Source organism: Haliaeetus albicilla, chromosome 1, assembly GCF_947461875.1.
Source record: "Haliaeetus albicilla chromosome 1, bHalAlb1.1, whole genome shotgun sequence".
In the NCBI taxonomy this organism is placed as follows: domain Eukaryota; kingdom Metazoa; phylum Chordata; class Aves; order Accipitriformes; family Accipitridae; genus Haliaeetus; species Haliaeetus albicilla.
In genome coordinates, this window is record NC_091483.1 from 7,318,620 (window position 1) to 7,338,088 (window position 19,469).

A 19,469-nucleotide genomic window follows, 5' to 3' on the forward strand; every position below is an offset into this window, starting at 1 on the left:
GGAGCAGTTGCTAAGAGCTCCGGTTGTGTACGCAGTCAGAGAGAGGTGAGCCAGGGCTCTCATAACTCTTCTGACGATACTGGCCTGCGCAGCACAAAACAGTGGAGTTTTTTGAGACTACAGCTTATTTTAGTTGGCTTCCAACAGTATGAGACACATCAAGGGGCAAGAATGTAAGATGGGGACCAAAGTGCTGTGGCATTGTCAACCCAGGGCAATAAATCTAAGCCTCACCTTCCACTGGCTTCTCCTCCTCCCACCCGCACTCCTTCCTTCCCACTGTAAAGGATGAATTCCATTCTCCCTTACCCCATTCGGCAGCATCAGCACACAGGCACTCGCGAGGGTTACGGCCCAAACCCCTTTGCAGACACGCACAAGGAGACGAGTCAGCACAGGGCTGGGAGAAGAAAGCTGTTTGCTTGTGCCAGCTGGCAGTGGCCTGGCTGGAACAGAAGGGAGGGAAGCTGGGCATAAGGAGAGAGCTGTAGGTGCTGCTGGAGCAGTTCTTCTCCAACAGATGTACTGCAGCCATGGTTCCGAGTGGCTTTGTGAGAAGGTAAGAGTTTTCCTTCTCACCGTTTTCTCCTACCCCAAAGCGACAGGACAAGAGCAGGTCCTGCGCTGCCCCAACACCAGGCATGTCCTCAGCTCACGCCAGCCTTGGTAGAAGAGCTCTGCGGTGACCGAGCTAGCTGCTGAACTTGTCTCGGCCCCAAGCACACCAGAGGATGGGAATTTTTTTTTGTTGTTGCTTTGGGGAAAGCAACAACTTTATTTGTTGCAGCAAAGGGGCAAGGGGACAGCTCTTTAGCAAGAAGCAGCTTGTGAGAGTCATAAAGTTAATTTTACAGTTTAATTTTCAGAACTGCCCTCAATAAACACAGCATTACTTCTGGCTCTCCCAGTATTAAGTGCAATGCTGGGAAGGGTCACTGCCCAGAAACCTTCCCAGCCTCCCTGTGCTGCACGAAGCTGGCCAAGCCACAGCCCCAACTTGGCATGCACCTGCGAGGCAAATGCCCAGAGAGGCAGGACTTAAAACCGCCCTCGCTGCCAAGAGAGCTTTCATGCGCCCGTGTCCCAAACGGACAGGCACTCCCCCAGCCCCAGTTTGAGCAGATTGCAGAGGGAGACGCCTTTTTTATTTTGTTGGCGCTATGCACAAATCCACACCAACTATCTTTTGCTTGGATACGGGCAACTCCACCAACAAAAACCAAGGTTCAGACAGACAAAACCTGTCCCCCGTTTGGCAGACCTACCTCTGCAGGGTCCTGCTGATGGGCTGCTGCCCGGCTGTCCTGGCGTAGACCCGAGGACACTTGTGGGCCAGCTCTCTGGCTGTGCTGCCCAGCAGTGTCCTGTTGCCTTTTGCTCTTCAGGATGCAAAAGAAGAAACCCAGTCTCTACAACTGCAAACGCACCTCTTGAACGTGTCCATTCCCTCCTCTCTCCCTTTGCGGTGAACACACTGGTTTTCAACACACCCTTTCAACCCTCCACCACATACGGAACGTATCCACTCAGGAAATGCCCGACTGTGCCTGCGGTACCTTGATACACCCAAGAGCCTGCTTGCATCGTTGAGGGGTACGGATGCAGCAGCGCTCAGAGGATTAACGTTCAAAACCACCCGTGCCCCAAGTGCGGGTGCCCAGCTCTGCTGTGAGCCATGGGCAAAACATCACCAGACCTGGTGCACCAGCTTACCCCTGCCGCCCCGGCGTCAACTTGGCCGTGGGAGACTCGTGCTTTGGCGACTGGCCAGTCTGGGGCTCGGAGGCCAGGGCTGGCACACAGGCCTCTGCAGGGGACCGCAGCAACGTCACGAGGTGGTCTTCAGCTTTGCAGCTCTCCTCCTGCTCCTGCTGCTGTGGCCACCTGTGTCCCAGGCCAGCTGGGGCCAGCGAGGAGCCCAGGGAACACAGGTCTGCATTGCTGGCTGCACCGATACACACATTCATGGTGCTTTGTGGCTAAAAAGGTGATGCTCAAAGACAGGCTTGCTTGAAGATGGGGCACATCCCAGCAAGATCAGCTCCCCCCATGTAGCAAGGTCCAGCTGATTTGGAAATAACCTGCATTGCCACAGAGAAAAACCATTTCCCGCTTCCCACGATTCCTCCCCACAAAAAAAAACGGGCCAAATGTGGCCCCCACCCATCGCCTCGCTACTACGGTAGCAGGCTGACTTGTATGCTGTTCCTGCTGTCAGAACACGGGACTGTTGTGGAGCACTGCCAGGGCTCCCCGTTACCCACAGGAGAATATCCCCTGTTGCCCACGACTCCTCAGATTCATGTGACCTTCCCACAAGCTTCATAGCACCCCAGTGCTTCATGCCACGGACCTGCAAAAGACGTGAGCACGGGGCCTGCCCGCTCTAGCGGGGGCCCGGAGCAGTGAAGGTAAGAGTCCATCAGAATACACGGGTCAGGTGAATGGCCAGCCAGAAGGGAAAACAGTTTAAAACTGCAGGCTCACCTGCCTCAGAGCACTGGGATAAAACCATTGCATTCCTAAAACCATGCATATTATTACTCAGCACAGTCACCCAAAACCCAGGGAGCACCCAAGTGCATGGCAGCCATGTTTTAGCAGAGCACTGCTACTTGCTTCAGGGACCTTCTAGCAATAATCCCAGCTCACCTTTACATGCTGCGCAGCTATTACTCTCTGCAACACCCCATCTTCCCTTAATGCCCCAGAAGGGTTTGCTTTGAAGACATGATAGCAGTAACCTCTCTGCAATTTTCTCCACAACACTGCCTCAGAGATACTGATACACCTCCTTTACCCTACTTTGCCTGGGGGACCACTCATGAAGTATTGCACTCTTACACAAGACCTGCAGGTAGCACGCATGGGGGAGATGCTCACTCCTCGAATAGCCGGTAGGTCGATACCTCAGTCCCCTCTGGCAGGCATGCTCTGGGCTGTCCAACAACAGGTTTTACCCCACCGTCCCTTCCCCATGCTGACATCTCTTCCCCTGACAGCTGCACGGCACGAGGGCAGCCAGCCAAAGGGCACGTCGCCATCCCTTCCTCCCAGCGCCGAGGTGTGGGAAAGCCTTGGCAACGCTCCCTCCGCTCAGCTCCTTGTCCGACATGCATGCCTCGCTGCAAACACTTCTTGCAGTGCCCGTACGTGCCTTCTGCTCTCTGTTCCCCTCCCTCTGCCCCAGTATCCACCACCAACGGATTATAGATGGCAAATGTTTCATCCTGGTTTTTCCCTCCCTTAAAATTCCTTATGGCTCTGTTCCCCATGAATTTACCTTTAAAAAAACAAAACAAAACAACCTCAAAGCCTTCTGCTGACACCATCTGCCTCAACAACCTGGGACAACAAATTACAGAAGTTTACTACCTGCTCTGTAAGAAAGCTACTCCATGTTTTGAGCTGATTTCCTTCTAGCTATGTGCCCCTCTGGTTCTAGTCATGATGATTTGGTAACTAGCACGTCGGCATCCACCTTCACAGACTTCGTAACACAGAATCACAAATAAATTTAGGCTGCAAGGGACCTCTAGAGGACGTCTGCTGCAACCTTCAGCTCACAACAGGGCTGATCCTCCCTCTCATCTAAGCCTTTCCCTTGCGAAACTGAGGCCTCCAAGCCTTTGTGGTCTCACCTGGCAGGCTGCTGCTCCATCCCATTTATCATTAGTGCCCTTCTCTAACTCCACTATGTCCTTCTGGAGATATGAAGTCCAGAGCTGCATGCAGGACTCAAGGCACCAGCACAGCAAAACTTTAGAGCTGCAAAATAAAGGCAGTTCATGTAACTGTTAGCATTTGGTTTGTGCCTGTCTGCTTCTCTTTTACATAAAGCTTTAAAAAAATTTCTATTTGGAGTTTAGAATTCAATGAACAAAAGGTCTTTTCCCCTCTTCAAACTTTCTTGACACAGCAGCACTACCGCTGGGTTACCTAGCCCTGAGGCCCTCCAGCTGATGAAGAACAACCTCCTCTGGTAACAGCCCAGCATTTGCAAAGGGCAGAAGAAATGCCCTAGAATTCGAGGTCTCGAGAGCTTCTTGAAAAGCCCAGGGCTGACCCAGCAGGTGGGAATCCATCAGGATACTTCTTCAGTGTTGCCAACGTGCAGATTTGGTCATGACTTTCTAGTGTCACACACAAGATTTCAGAGAGTCACAGGACACAGCTACATGGGTAAGATGATGTGGTTAGCAGCACTTGATATCCTCTCTTCAGGTACAGAATAAAAAAAAACGCACCACCACGTGATGTTTTTTGTTCTTACTTGCAGTAAATGATGCCCAGCCACCCATGACTGGGCCTGGGTCCCAATCCACTGTCATCAGCACAACATGGGTGACCTGACACGAGGTAGAGTCCAGCAGAATAGCTCTGTGCCCATCCATGACTGTGAACTAAATAATAAGTGACCAATTATTTCAAGAGAGAGGCTATAGCACAGTGGTGGGATTTTACAGGCTAGACTCCTACCACCAGATAAAGCCATACTACAATTTTTAAATGAGGAGGAAAAAAAAAGTCCAAGGAATGAGAGAAACCTAAGGAGAGGATTCCCTCCCTGAAACAGGGACACTGGGGAGGGTCCCACCACGCAGGATGCTGCAGGAGCCATCTGGCAGGTGGGCTGGCCTCTGGGCAACTAGCCAGCAGGGTATTTTGGCAAGTTGGAGCCTACCATGGAAGGGATTGCACACACAAGCCAAAGAAACACTCCCAGGCCCAAGGCAGTGGTCTCTGACACTGCAGACTGGCCTAGGCACCAACACTGAAAAATAAAAAAAGACACAGCACTCGTAAACTGGGCGTTTTAATGGGCAAAACATTTTCTCAGTAAACAGAGGCCACCTTCATGCATGGAAACCCTGAGCTGGAGATGACACTCACCCTGCATGAGGCACAAGGGTGGCTCAAGGACCAGCATGCCCCAATCCCGCAGCAGCCCTTGGCTGCAAAGTTAATGACTGCTTTCAGAAAATACGTGGCTCAACCCGTCGCTTTTCGCTAGGTATGGGTGGCCTAGTGCACACAGAGCACTGCTGCCTCAGCCCTATCAGAACAAAAAGAATTCCCTCCTGCAAGTGGTGCAACCTGTTCCCAGTTAGCAAAGCACCCCCAGAGTTTTGCAGAATAAGAGAGGAATTAACACAGGCAAGGTTTAATCCAGCAATACCCTCAAGGCCTCAAGCCATGAGGCATTAGCTACTCTATTTCGTCCTCAGAAAGCTGAATGTGAAAAGTTTTCTAGATCTGGCTATCTAGTGGTAAGCACTGGTAGCTGGAGAGCAGACCCTCAGACCAGGTGTCACCTGAGATCACCAAAGCCTAGAGAGCAGGGCAGGCTCCATTTTTGGTATTAATGCAAATTCTGTCCTAAGCTACATTTGTGCAAATATTCATTTGTGCAAATATTCCCTTTGGTTTGGGCAAAGGTCAGCAATTCCATTTACATACCAGGTATAAAGCATGACACCATATGCACAAACCCAACATTTAATAATCTTTCCTATTGTATCTATAGAGTCACTCAAATGGTTCCAAAGGTTTCCAGGATAAATAGCACTTTAGAAAAATAGCCACCTGGCTGGAAGGAGCTTCTAGTAATCTAACCCTTGTCACTTAAGAGTGCTGAAAAATATTGTGCTTCTGAGAAAAAACTCCAGCAGATTACAGCAGAGACCCTTGGCAGCTTGCACTTTGCGTACCGATTGGAAGAGGCAAAACCTAGATGATTTAACAGTGCCTTTTCCACAGGCAGGTTAAAGGAGGTGAATCCTTGATTAAGGTTCACAGATGAAAAGAATAAATCACTGGTATTTGGTTAAAAAAAAAAAAAAGTCCATCACCCCACATGAAAAAACATTCCAAGAGGATCAGGCTGCCTCCTTCCATCTATCCCTAACCAGCTGGAGGTCACTACACATCAAGTTTACAAGCTTTGGTTTTACCTTCAAGCAATACTTTGGCACTTCCCGAGCTTTGTGACTGAATTCACTTCCAAAGTAAACAAGTTAGAAAGTTTAACAACCATCCTGCATACAGGATTGTTAAAAAAATATTCACTAATTAGGCTTCATGAAATTAAAATGAAGCCCTCAATCTAAGTACAAGTCAGTGCAGCTCATTTGTACAAGAAGAGATACCTACTTGGTTCATACAGAGGGAGATCAGACAGAAAATCTAGGACAGTCTAGAACAGGCTCCATCAATGCAACAGTACACAACAGCAGCCATCTCCGCTTCATGTGACTGCATACTGAAAACAAGAAGTCTCTTAGGTCTACGGACTCCTTTTCAGCACATGTCAGAGGAGCACAGGACGTACTTGTGATGAAGTTGTGGTGTCCAAAGCAGCCAGACTTGATCTTTAGAGGCAGAAATGAAGTCCTCCGGCTATGCACACTCACCCTCATCCACAGTCTGTTGTTCTATTTGTCATCAGCAACACGTGCGTATTATGGCAAAAGGAAGAAAATGGGGAAGGAGAAAAAAAACCCACCAGAACACTAACCCAGTGCAGTATCTCACATTATGGCCAAGCTCTCTTCTCCAGCCGTTACCTCTGTCATTTTTGGTAGCCTCAAATCTGTCGGAGACGCACTGGGAGCGGACAGATCCCGCACAGAGACACACAGCACAGTGCACCCTCAGACGCACAGGTGAAAAACAAAAAGGGAAGGAGAGAAGGGCGGACGTGATGGAAGAATGAGATGACTCTTCTCCTGGCAGGGATGCCCATAGCCGCAGGCTCTTCCAGTGCCCTATTGTCCACTGGGAGAGAGGGTGTGGGGGCTTTGGCAAGATGACGCTTACATAAAGAAGAAGCTACAGAAAAAGAGAAAAACAGAAAAGAAAAGAAACAGAGGTTCAGAATTGAAATGAAAAAGTGAGAGGAAAAAAAAAAAGAGGAACAACATTTTAGAGAAAGCAAGCCACGAAGGAAGGAGTGCACTGGGGAGGTGTCATACAAACCAACTACACCAGGGAGGCCTGGACCTCTCCAAGACACCGGCTGATTTGGAGAACAAACTCACAACCGCCACAAAAAACTACTGACAAACACCAGCACAAAACTACAGAGGCACATCAAAGGCACAAAACAACCTGCTGGGAAACCTCGTGCTTCCTCAGCCCCTCCTGTCACACCATTACAAAATGGCAACAGCAAAACCAAGTCACAAAGGCCACGCGAAGACCAAAGCGTTTGGGTAAAAATGTATTTCCTCCTCCCCGCTTCAAGTGTTGGCACTATATGTAACCTAAAGCACATACAAGAAATAACTGAACTTATGCTATAAGGTTATTATTCAATTTGTAATTCAAAAACCGAAATATTTTAACATCAAATAAAGTGACAATATCTAACAGATGCATACATATAATTTGCATTAACACTGTATGTAGGTTACACAATTATTTAGTTACAAACATGGGTTATTTTCAAATAGCAAGGTAATAAAGTTCTACATCTATAGTTTAAGGCAATCAGGATATTAAAAATGTATACAAATACAATATTTCTACCGCTGTTCACAGCTTTATTTTCTGTTAATTAAAAAACCCTTCATATTTGTACAGTTCCATGCTGATACACGCTGATGAGAGCGTCATGGCTATCATGTACTGCAAATGCAACCAGGGTCCTTGGAGAAGAGACAAATACGCACTCTTCTAACATCTCAGAAGGGCAAATGGTAACTGGATTCAAATGGACATATCGGATATGATCACACACAAAAAGACATTTCCATTCTCACTTGGACGTTTTAGGAGAAGCAGAATGAGAGCTACCTGGAGAAACACTGGTCATGTTAAATAAAGACATGCTTAAAGAGAGACACAGAGATACGGATATCTCCTTGACAAGATTTCAAGCTGTCAAAAGCACGCGGAGGGGGTGACACGAGTTGCACTTCTCAGGCTGAAGAGGAGCCCGGGGGTGGGTGCCAGTCACCGCTTTTGCCCCCTCCCCGGCAGCACTGCACACTACAGGAGATGCGAGGCGATGCGTTTAACAACCATGAGTTCAAAGGACGCCTTCCTACTTACTGCCCTCCTGGAAAGGAACCGTGCAACCCCTGTGAGGTTATGGGGGAGCAAATCCTTATTCATCTCCGCCTTTTCGGCAGACCACCAGACACACGTGCCCGCCTCTACAGGGTAATCACGGCCCCTCTCTGCAACCCAGAGTTTGTTTGTTTTCCCATTCTGGGGGTTCATTCCACGTCCTGGGAACACCATCATCCCAGAAGAACACTTTTCGGTGCGCTTTCCTGCTCCTTTACATTATTCTAAGGTTTGAAATCCACCTTGTCAGGAACATGCAGCATTATCAGCTAGTTATCATCACTGCGTAATGCACATTAAAGGCTGCAATGCCTGTCAGGAAAGGCTTTTGCCCATGCAACCGTCTGTCCACGGTTTCACCAGCTGGCTTGCTAGCTTCAAGCAGGCAAACAAGCCACGCAGGGTTGCTTTAGGCATTCAACAGGAGCTGGATGTCGTGTTCCCTAGGGCTTCTTTCCAACATGTCAGCGAAAGCAAATTATTGCAGAAAGGTTTAAAGGACTTTTAACCACGCCACTTGCAAGTAAGTGGACTTAAAGAACCCCCCAGAAAAACACAACTGGTTTCGTATCACTAGTGAGGCAGAAAGGGCGAGTCTCTTACTACTGTACTTACATGCAAAGGTGAAAGCACATCCAACTAGATCTGAGTGTATCATTTACTCCATGCAGAACCAGGGGCTACTGTGAAAAAAGGCTTAAGTAAAGAAAAGAAAGAAGTGCAGCAATAAAAAGCTAAACATGGCCCAGGGGTTTAAGGAGAGAAAAAGAAAAAAAAAGAAAAGAAAAAAAAAAGTCATTAACATCTCCTTTGGCAAAAAAACCAAAACAGTACCTTTAAGTTTTGCAAGTTTGCAGTTTACTCCCAGTTTCTCCAAAACAGCTTGCTTTTTGCTGGAGAAAGAAACTCAACCAAAAATACATCAATGCTCTTGGCCACAGCTTTCTGCCAAAATAAAAAAATATATATATATAGCTAGACTCAGCTGATTTCCCCTGCCAAACATCCCTTGAAGGGCTGTTAAATTAAGCAGGACAAATAAATGTTAAAATTAAGTTTTCTACTTGGCACAAAATGCTGGTAATTAAAAAGAGGACATGCACAGAGACAGCTGAAGCAAAGCATACCGCCACAAACATTCAATGACGTGCATGTGATGTGACTGTAAAAAAAAAAAAATTATGTCAAAACCCAAACTTCTTCCTTGATAACTCAAGATTTTAAAGCTGAGTTTGCCAGAAGCCACAAGAACCATAGTTTCATTTTTCCAAACAACCCCCTAGCAAACCTATTTATCTTGACAAAAAGTGCATCAAGGTCGGTAAGACCAGGAGGTGCAATTTAAAAAACAAACAATTAAAAAAAAATTTTTTTTAAAAAGAAGAGAGAGAGAGAGAAAAGGCTCAACTATTTTATTTCCAGCTTATTTATCTCCAATCAATTTTTGCTGTCTGTCCAAGACACTGTATCTAGATATCCTCTTCCCAAAGCCATGTTTAAGCGGTGCAGGTTAAAAGGAAGACAAGCCAAAAGCTAACCCCCAAGCACATCTCCCAATCCAACACTTCAGAAAAAGGTGATAATTCTGTCTCCCCCTGCCACCACCCCTCAAGAGAGGCAAGAAGTTCCATCCCAGAAACAAGCAAAGAACTGCAGTGTGTGAGACTTAGGTGGAAAGAGTTATTTTTAAGAGTGCTTTCAAGAAAGAAACAGGAGACTACCTAGCTAGGAGCAGTGGAAATGCTGGCTGTACATCAGCAGAAGACAAAGAAATCCAGAAGTCATAGAGTAAGCATGGCTCGCCACTTCTTGGGAAGGAAGGGAAAGACTCTGTCCGAAAAGCAATGGCATAGAAAATACACATTAAACAGATCAATTTCCGCACCGCGCTGGCCACAGAGCGAGGCTTGGCTTATGCTCAATCTCCTTTGCACGTTCAAGGGACATCTCAATGGGACATTGTCCCTGGTGCAGGAGGGCTGGTGGGGAGCGCGGGAATGTGCGGCCAGGCACCCTCTCTCCCTTGACGTGAAATTCCGGATCCCGCAGCTTTGCACGTCGGTATTTAAGCACATGCAGGAATCCTCCTGAAGGCTCTAAGAGGATGCTCAAGGCTATACCTTCCCCCCGCCCAGGCATTTGATTCCGTAGGGGCTGCTAAGTCTTGCTAAGATCACGCACTTGGAAACCAGGTACTTTCTAAAGCAAGGTTTCAAGGTTATGGTCAGGCAAGTAATACGTGGAAAGCAGTAATGAGAAACGGTCCTTCTCCCAGGCACCTGCAGCGCCGCTTGGTTCCCACCGCAGCATTCAGCAGGTAGCTACTACACTGAACTGGAAGGGTGGCTGTAAAAATATGCCAGCACATGACAATAAATGGAAGCCAACTAGTATGATCAAGTCAGACAACAAAAACAGGAACTAATAAAAAATATCATGCAAATGTAATGGCATGCAAGGTCAGTTAAACTTTTGTTATCTACACACACATACCCCCCCTCCCTCTCGCCCAACAGCGGGACTCATCGCTCTAACACATTAGCTGTTGAAGGAATATGGGTCGGACTAAACTCCAGGGTTTAGCCACCCCAGGGGCTGGGCTGTGACCCTCGTACAGCAGTGATTCCCTGAGGCTGGTTTCGGTGGACTCAGGGGCTCCTTCAGCACAGGGCTATTGCAGCCAGCCCCCCGAGAGCTGGGGAGGCCAGCAGCACTGAGGACCCGATCCAGTCAATGATGCTCACCCGAGCTGCTGACATCCAGCCCTGACTCAGTTCAAATTTGGAGCCAAGAGTGATTTACTGCTGCTGACATTGACAAGAAAAATACATGGTATCGTTACCTTGCCCCGCCACCCACCCCTGAACTTCCAGTTCCATACAGTCCTGTACCCAATCCTTCTTCCTTCCTGTTCCCACTATGTTATTAGATGAGTTAATAGTTATTCATGTTAAAAAATGGAAAAAAAAAAAAAGAAAAAAGAAAGAAAACAGATGGCAGAGACACATTACTGCAAAAGCAGGTGAATGCAGGAACATCCTTGGCTTGACAGGCTTTATGTGAAGCTTGCACTGCAAGTTAAAAAAAAGAACAAAAAACAAAAAAGTTAGCAATACTTGAACTCAAAATGAAGGAAAAAAAAAAAACAAAATCAAAGAAAGCTGGGAGAGCCGACACCAGCAACCCGCCCTGGTGGATGGGCATGCAGATGGATTATGAAATTATAAAGAAATTAAACCTCAGGGCTGGGTTCTACTCCAGCCTACGACAAGCAAAAGCAAAAAGAAAAACTGAGGGGGCAGAACTACTAAACAACCAACCACATCAGTTAGTCAAGGTTACAGTCTGTAATCACACAGTGGCTGGTGTCTTTAAGGTTCCTTTTTTTTCAGAATGTGCATGGCTGAGGTGTATGGTTGCAGGTGTCCGGTTTGGGTTACTTTACACAGGCACTCTTGCAGAAGGCTGCGTGCCCAGCCTTTACCCAAACTCGGCATCTCAGACGTAGGTGCCATGATGTCTCCCAGCACTTCAGCACATCAGCTTTCAGACCCAGGTCAGATCCTTCAGACATCAACAAAACCCTGTTTTTACAGGGTGTTGGGCCAGGCCCTGACGTGTGTGTTACACAGCTCGGGTTATAGCTGTGTGTTAGAGCTCAGGAATTATTTTGGGACTAAAGCATGGCCCACGACAGCCAGGCCAGTCACATTGGACTGGAAACTATTATGCAGAAAGGAAACTGGAAAAAAGTTTTTCATCTGGTTTTCAGAAGTAGCTTGAAAGAAAGAGAGCCCAAACAGATGGTCCCGGCTCCTGGGGGGGTTGAGGATGAGCAAGTAACACAACGGCACATGTTGAGGCATGCATGTGGCCATCTACCAAACAACAGGCAAGCACCAGAAGGCTTATCTGCTGCTCCTATTTGGTTTTGCCAAGTCCATTGCCAGGAACCATCTCCAGATTGTTCAGGTTTGAAGCACAGTCCCATCCCAAAATTATGGCAGGGGCTTGATAAGTATCCTCAGCCCCACATTTAGTAAAGTACTTGAGTACGTGTCTGTTCTACAGTCACATGTGTGTCTGAGGTACACAGATGTGCTGTCCTGAAGATGGCACACTCCTGTCATCAGGCCAGAGCTCCAACAATTTTAGATAAAAAAAGCATAAGCTACAGGAATCTGAGAGATGTATTACGAAAAAAAAGGTATAAAAAGACAAGTTGTTCCTACAGGAATAGTCTGGAAATCGAGGGGGCCAAGTTCTCCCTCATGGAGTTAGGCCAGCAGCAGATTTCACCCTGAGCCTTTCCTCCAGCTTGCACAGCACAGCGGAAAGTCTCTGTTGTCCAAGTTGGAGAAATCTGATCCCACTTTGAGAAAAAAGCATTCCCATGAATTACTTTCTGGGGAGGCTACAAAGATCGTGCATGGCAAGGATTTCCCCTGGCAACTGCACAAGAACTACCACGATCCAGATCAGCACAGAGAAAGGTCGAAAGCCTTACCTAAATAAACTGCAGCTTTTCATTAGAGTGCAAGGAGGAATTTTAAAGCCTTTAGAAAAACCAAGGTGTGCTACAAGGCAGAAGCATCAGCATTTCCCTTTAAAGCCTCTGTTAGTAATTCAGACGCTAAAGAACAATTGAAGCAGTTACAGCACCTGGTGTGGAGCGACACTGAAAGGACACACTAAAACACGTGCATGTTCCTCATGACTGGATTTCTGTGAATGCATCAGCAAAGCAAAAACTGTGTTGGTCATGGTCGCTGGAAACATCCATGTATCACACCCACAACATTGTGCATGTGCCAGCCAACTTCACAGAAGCAAATAGTAGCTAACACTGACTACCAAAAGTTACAAAACTCCCCAGACCATTATATACTGCACTGGTCTCAGATCTAAGTGGTAAAAAAAACTGACTGCAGAGTTCCTAAAAATATTAAGCTACCAACTCTGTTTAAGAGATAAGAAAAAGGTCTTCAAAATTTTCTATTCTTTTTAGCAAACAGGTCACCGTGTCTGAATTCTCATGTGAGAGAAGATCGGTGTTTCAGCCTATCCTATTTACAGGCATCGTCGCAGAGCAGTATTTCAGCATGCTTGGGCATTAGCTGCCGACACTTACTGCTTCCACAGTTCAGCGTGACACTGATCAGTCTGTAATAATTTCTTTACCCAAGCAGAGCATGCAGCGCACAAGCACTCTATGTATTTCAGCGGGTGCCGAAGGCCAGGTTCTCAGTTAGCATGAAGCAGCATGGCTCCATAGGAGCTACATCAATTTACATCAGCTGGGGAACTAGCCCTAGGCCCTTCCCCGGGGAAGCCAGGGGCAGAAGCAACAAATGATGGGCACCGAACCAGCAGTAGAGACAGGGGACATGCAGTGAGCATCAGCGTAACTTCCCAAAGTATAAAAATATACTAGTATATATGCAACACAACAGGATCTCATCGGTTCACGCTGTAAGACAGCTCAGACCTGTCTTAAGTTCACGGGTTAGCAAGGGAGACAGAAGTGCCTATACCACAGGCCTACTAGCATTTTGGTTTTTTCAACAGCAACAGCTTAGTGTTAATCGAGCAGGTTACTCTGCCAGAGTCTATTAAGGAATGCACCCCTTCACTATTGGCTATTAAGAGAAGCGTGGAACTGTCATTTTTGTGTGTGGGTTGAAGAAGTGTTTTTTCACTGAGATTTGCTGCATTACCGCTTTTACAACTTTCCCGATTGTAGTCATCAACTAGCACTGTTGTCACAGATGACCCAGAAATGACTTGCATAAGCATCCCCTTACTAGGTACAGAAAAAGCAAATGGAAATTACGACAGGAGGCCTCAAAGCAGCCTCTGTTACAGTAACCTGTCTTGCTGCGCTATACAAACAAGCCATGCGCGGTCTGCTTCACCTCTGCGAGGTTCGTCTGGCTTCTCTGTACATACCGCATCTAAGTGGACCTTGTGTTCGGGTTTTTAAAGCACGGTGAAGTAGCCAGTATCATGTAATAAATAGGGGTCTCTTGTGCTAATAGCAAGCTAAACAGCCATCTCCAAGTACAGGCTGCAAGGAGGTTATGTCAATTTGGATCCGTCTAGAGCTCAAGTTTTTCAGCGGAGCTCTGCAGTGACTTAACTCTGAGCCCAAGTCAATAGCAATGTTCCTCCAGTTTCAATGGAAGCAGAGTTAGGTCCAAACTGAGCACATCCGAAAAACCCGCCTCCAAATACTGACCATAGGACAGACTCCGTCCACAGATACACTTGGTGCCTACTAAGTTGCTGGAATCGCAAGAGTACTGGAGAATATAGATTTATACTCCTGGCATACAAATATAAAATAGTAGAAAACAGTGCCATCATCTTTACTAAAACGTATGGGTTTCTTAGCTTATTATGTCAACTCGATACAACCACAAATGCCATTTACCTGCAGTTATGGTACCGTAGTAGTTTGGTTTAAAAAAAAAAAAACAACAACAAAAATCAACAAAAAAACCCCCAACAACAACAAAAAAAACCCACCACCACACCAAAATTTCTTGTCCTTAAAGCAAGCTTCCAAGTATGTACTTTTGGCACTAGCATTTCCCATGTAAAAATAACATGGTGGTTTTGGTTTCTAATCTACCTCTACTTACAACTATAACCCTAATGAATGGGAACTGGAGATTACTCTTGAGTGAAAGAAAGGTCGGGTAGAGACCCCCTTAATAATTTTGGCTCAGGCAGATAAATCTGAGTCCAGAACACCCCAGAGCTGTTCCAGAAGGTGCTGGACAGATCATAGGTCAAACCTCCACCATCTGATTGCTCTCCCATACCAGTTAGACTTCGACGTAAAATTTGAAGGTGCTATTCTAGAGAAAAATTAAGATCATGTCCCTGGCCCACCCTTTAGAAAAAAAATATTTTATTTGATCAGGCTGATAAAAGCCCAGTTTCCAGTCTGGTAATGGGGAAAAGCAAATACAGACATGCAGCAAGAAAGAAAAAACAACCTCCCAAACTGTAACAAACCCTACAAAGGATGTGGCAGACATCCGCTTACTTTTTTTTGTCCTTGTCTTTCTTGGTTTGTTGAGAACCTGCCTGCTGAGCCTGTGACTGTAATAGCTGAGCTGCTGCCTTCTTCTTTTGAAAGTTGTTCAGCTCTTCCTCAAGTTCCTTCTTTTTGTCTTCCACTTTTTTCTTCTCTTCTTGGTGAGTCCTCTTTAGATGGTCAAACTTTTCGTGAAGCTGCCGGGACAGAGACAATGAGAATTGGACAGGAAGAGAAGAACGTTCCACCCCGATTACTGGTAATGATGCCTGAAGCAGTTCCGCTGGCACTGAGGCCTCACTGCATTAATAACAAGTCACTGGTCTGTCCCAAGAGTGGCTGACTTGGTGAGGAAAGCCCTGCAATTAGCACACACTTGCACACACAGATGGCAGGAATTTTAGTTGCTGTAGGAGTATGACAGGTCTCTGGATACTTCCAAAACCCCATGTTCCATCCCTCATTGCTTTGTACCTAGGGGACTCTCTCATGCTCATGCAAAGCAATAAAACGTGGCCATTCAGGGCAACACACTTGTCTGGGGCTCTTCTCTGTACCTCTGTAGAAGTACAGGCTCCTCCGTGAGGCCCAAGAAACGGCTCCCTCCCCTAGCAAGACATCTATGTTTTCTCTGTCCCGCAGTAATCAGCGCTGATCTACATGTACCGAGGAAATCACGGTAGGGCAGCTCTGTCACGTCCCTCTACAACTATGCTGAGTGGGACTTACTGCCCTCTGGGAAGTCCTTATCTACTTACTGAAAGTCTCCAGAAAGGCGCGACTGCTGAAGGGCAGCGCTTGCCATACCATAGCCGAGGATCCACTGCAAATCGACATGACTTTCAGTAGCAAACACATTCTCTCCTTTGGGTGGGACTGATGACGCGAGAGAGGAGAGAGGGCTCCCACGGCACAGCAAGGCTGGCACTTCTGGGGGGTATGTAGCTGCAGCTGCTGTTATGGTCACACTGCAGCATCTTCCACTCGCTCCTTGGTATATATACTCCTCCAGCTGCCCAAAACCAGGGAACACTCCCGCTCCATTTTACAGGCACAGAAAAGCGGCAGAGGACTTCTGTAACGGGGTCATGCCACAAGTCCATGGCAAGACTGGGAACAGAGTTCACATCTGCTTCCTGAGACTGTTTATGCACAGCAGGCACCTTTGCAAGCTTGATGTTAGAATCTGGATGGCTCACCTTCTCAGGGCTCTCTTGGAAAAGCCCCAGCCTAAACCCTCACACACAGTTCTCTGAGTTACAATATACTCACATCTTTCTCTGCTTCCTTCAACTCTGCTTCCTTCTCCTTCACTCGCATGACGAACATCTGCCTCATTTCATCCTCCTTCTTCTGGAGTTCACCCAGGAATTCGTTCCTCTTTGCTTCATAAGTCTCTTGAAGACTGTTACAAACACAGAAAAAACAGTCAGAGCTGTGTTTCCAGCACAGTCGTGAGTTTCCGGCCTTTGGTGATCCTACTGCACGCATTGTCTCATCACAAAACTTAATCTGAGGTCCCTGACTACAACAGAGATGTGAACACCTCCACCGAAACCAGTCGTAGCTTGCTAGGTGGCAGCAGTGGGAGACAAACTGGCAAGGAAAAAACGAGCACACTATTCAGGATCCTATAAATCACTTGGCAGGCAGGATGACTGTCCTCAAAAGTAAACAGCCACTATGTAAGCATCCACAGCAATCCCTGATGCTCACATGGCTTGTCATCTGTTTGAGTCACACCTTCTCACTTAGCCCACTGTTTGTCCTGAACCTCTTCATTTGAAGCGTGAGATTTGTGGAACAGACACAGGCATATCAGAGTGTGAAATCTGGCTTTATGTAGTTCAGTAAGCATGGCCCGGACACAGAGCAAAACTAATTTTCACTACTCATTGCTAATGGATTCAGTTCAGGGGCTTGATTTAGACAGAGCCACCTTGGGAGACCTCTCTTTCTCCTTTAGCTCTTACGGGAGGCTAAGCCTTTGCGAACGAGCAGCAGCGTTCCTCCTCTAAATAACCACGTTACTGGATCCCTTCATTCCTTTATTCCCCCCCCTACTTCTTGGCATTCCTTTATTTCCCCAGCACTGAGATACCGCAGCAAAAATCTGGGACACAAAATATGTTGTCCACGCACCTCTGAGATTTTCAGAGCCTCTTAGGAACTCTGGGTGCCAAATTCCTCTTCATTTTATTCCTTAAATGGATTTGGATATTTCAGCCATAATGATAGTGTGGGAATGATAACTATTTCCCCCAAAAGGCTTTTTTGAAAAAGCATTTTTTAAAGGAAAACTCCACTGATACCACACTGATACATTGCATCCATGCGCCTAAGGAGCACATTAATCACTGGACTAGAGGAACATCTTAATCGCATTAAAGCCAAGCTTATGCCTTTCCTGGCACGTGGCGGGGGTTTTGGTGGCTTTTTGTTGGTTGATTTTGTTTGGGTTTTGGTGGGGGTGGGGTCTGGTGGGGTGTTGAGCTGGGGACAAAACCTGACAGATAAACCCAAGACTTTGGTTTGACACTGCTAATTGATGGGCACTTCAGTTGCCTCCTGAAATACTCCACAGACAGGATGCCCGGAACTGCTCTTGCACAGCACTGGCCTTCCTGAAGGAATTGCACGATGCCAGCTGACCACACCAGCTTCCCATACGTGGAAGCAAAAATGCCGATTCTGAAAACGACAAAAATCTTTTCATGGGAGAACAGAGCAAGAGGCATCTTTGGATTCTTAACTCAATCAAGAACAGCAGATAGAGATCAGGAGACTCAAATCAAAACCTCCCCATAATTCAGTCTTGGATTTAATCCTCTGACTGTGGATACTGAAGCTTAAATTCATAAACCCTTCTGAAGGGCCTGGCTAGAGTCTAGAAGAACCCTGAGGGCAGATTAGCCTTCACTGCTCAGTGAGCAAAAATTGAATCTGCAATTAGTGACACACTATACTAGGGAGCAGCAGAGCCTTACGGACCGAAACAAAAAACTCTGCACGCTGCTAATCATATCCTGTATTGCAAACATTTCTTGCAAAGCTCGTTTCCAGAGACACAATGCCGAGTGATGGGCAAGCAGGAAAAAGCTGGCAGGAGCGAGGGTGGCAGAGGCTTGTTTTTAAATTGTCCCAGGTTTCATGCTAGTCCTGGCTTCAAGCTTAAAAACTTACCACTAACCTAAATCTGGCATGCTTAATTCTCTACTGAACTGACTCCAACTTCCAGAGAAGCAAAGTTCTCAGAGAAACTGGCCCGGCAACTCAGGCTGCATATGAAAAAAAAACCAAAAAAAAACCTTACAGCCCTAAGGAATAACAGTCCAAACCAACTGGGATCCCTGCAGCTTCTCACAGACAAAGATGACAAGGGAATTTGCTTTTTAAGTAGACAAACATATGAACCTAGATTACAAGAGTACCTTCATTCCCCAACACACACACCACCACTGAATGATGTCCTTGCAAATAATATTCTTTTAAAAAAAAGTATTTTGAGAAAATGAACCAGAGCATCAGAGAAACCAGTCCACAGCAGACGCAGGACCGCAGAAGGGTCTCTGCGCAACAGAGGACCCCATTTCACAGAGCAGATGCCTGCGGGGGCACCGGTGCTCCCTCCTCACCTCCTGCAGCCTGGACAAGCGGCAGGGTTTCTGCCAGCAAGGTGGGTCTCAACCATTGCCAGCCTCCCCTTTTCACACCTCACCCAAGCACCTACGCAGCCCCAACGGTTCGCTGGGGTCTTTTGCCCTGCTCACCCTGAGAGTTACAAAAGGCTCCCTGCTCCTGACTGATGCAAACCAGCTGAAGAGCAGCGGTCCCTGTGGCTCCCAGGGCCCAGACCCGGCAGAAAGGCATGCTTTTGATCCCTGGTCTCAGAAGGAAGAACAGAAAGCACCAAACCTACTGTTTTCCTCATTTCAGATATACATCAGCCTCAGCCAAACAGCTTGGGATCATGGGTTTTGTTTGTTTATTGGAGGGAGGAGGCACCCAGAGCAAACTGTTCTGAACTAGCACGTACCAGATGGAGAAATTCTGTACATTTTCATTTCCTTTCTACTTATAGCTTGGTCAAAAGAGGCCTCGTGTACAGGAAGCAATGGAAATTCCTCAGATTCCTTAAAGGGAAGGGCTGAGCCCATCTTAAGCCATTGCTCTCCAGAAAGGAAATCCAATAAAGCCTCACACTGGGGCTTAGTAACAGAACTGGGCTCAACTGATTCCAGCAGAATTTCTATGCTGCAAAAGAAATGCAGCTGCATAAACTCAGCAAGTCACAAATAAAACCCTGAACTGATGCAAACTCCACGGTGTAGCGCAGACCTTGCTCAGCTCA

At 46.8% G+C, this 19,469-nt stretch overlaps 1 protein-coding gene across 3 annotated transcripts in view; it reads right to left on the bottom strand.

Annotated features, from left to right (window-relative positions):
- Positions 1-4,800: 4,800 nt before the first annotated feature.
- SEPTIN11 (septin 11) overlaps positions 4,801-19,469 on the bottom strand; it is a 59,675-nt gene continuing 45,006 nt past the window's right edge. The window contains exons 8-11 of one of the 3 annotated variants that reach the window (XM_069776520.1): positions 16,391-16,523; positions 15,128-15,315; positions 12,736-12,798; positions 7,210-11,144 (exon numbers count right to left, since the gene is read on the bottom strand). In XM_069776520.1, coding sequence (XP_069632621.1) covers positions 12,765-12,798; positions 15,128-15,315; positions 16,391-16,523 — 355 coding nt within the window. In that variant the 3' untranslated portion in view covers positions 7,210-11,144; positions 12,736-12,764. Of the gene's footprint in view, positions 6,832-7,209; positions 11,145-12,735; positions 12,799-15,127; positions 15,316-16,390; positions 16,524-19,469 lie in introns of those variants that run through there. The other 2 variants (XM_069776699.1, XM_069776611.1) reach the window with 2 other exon arrangements.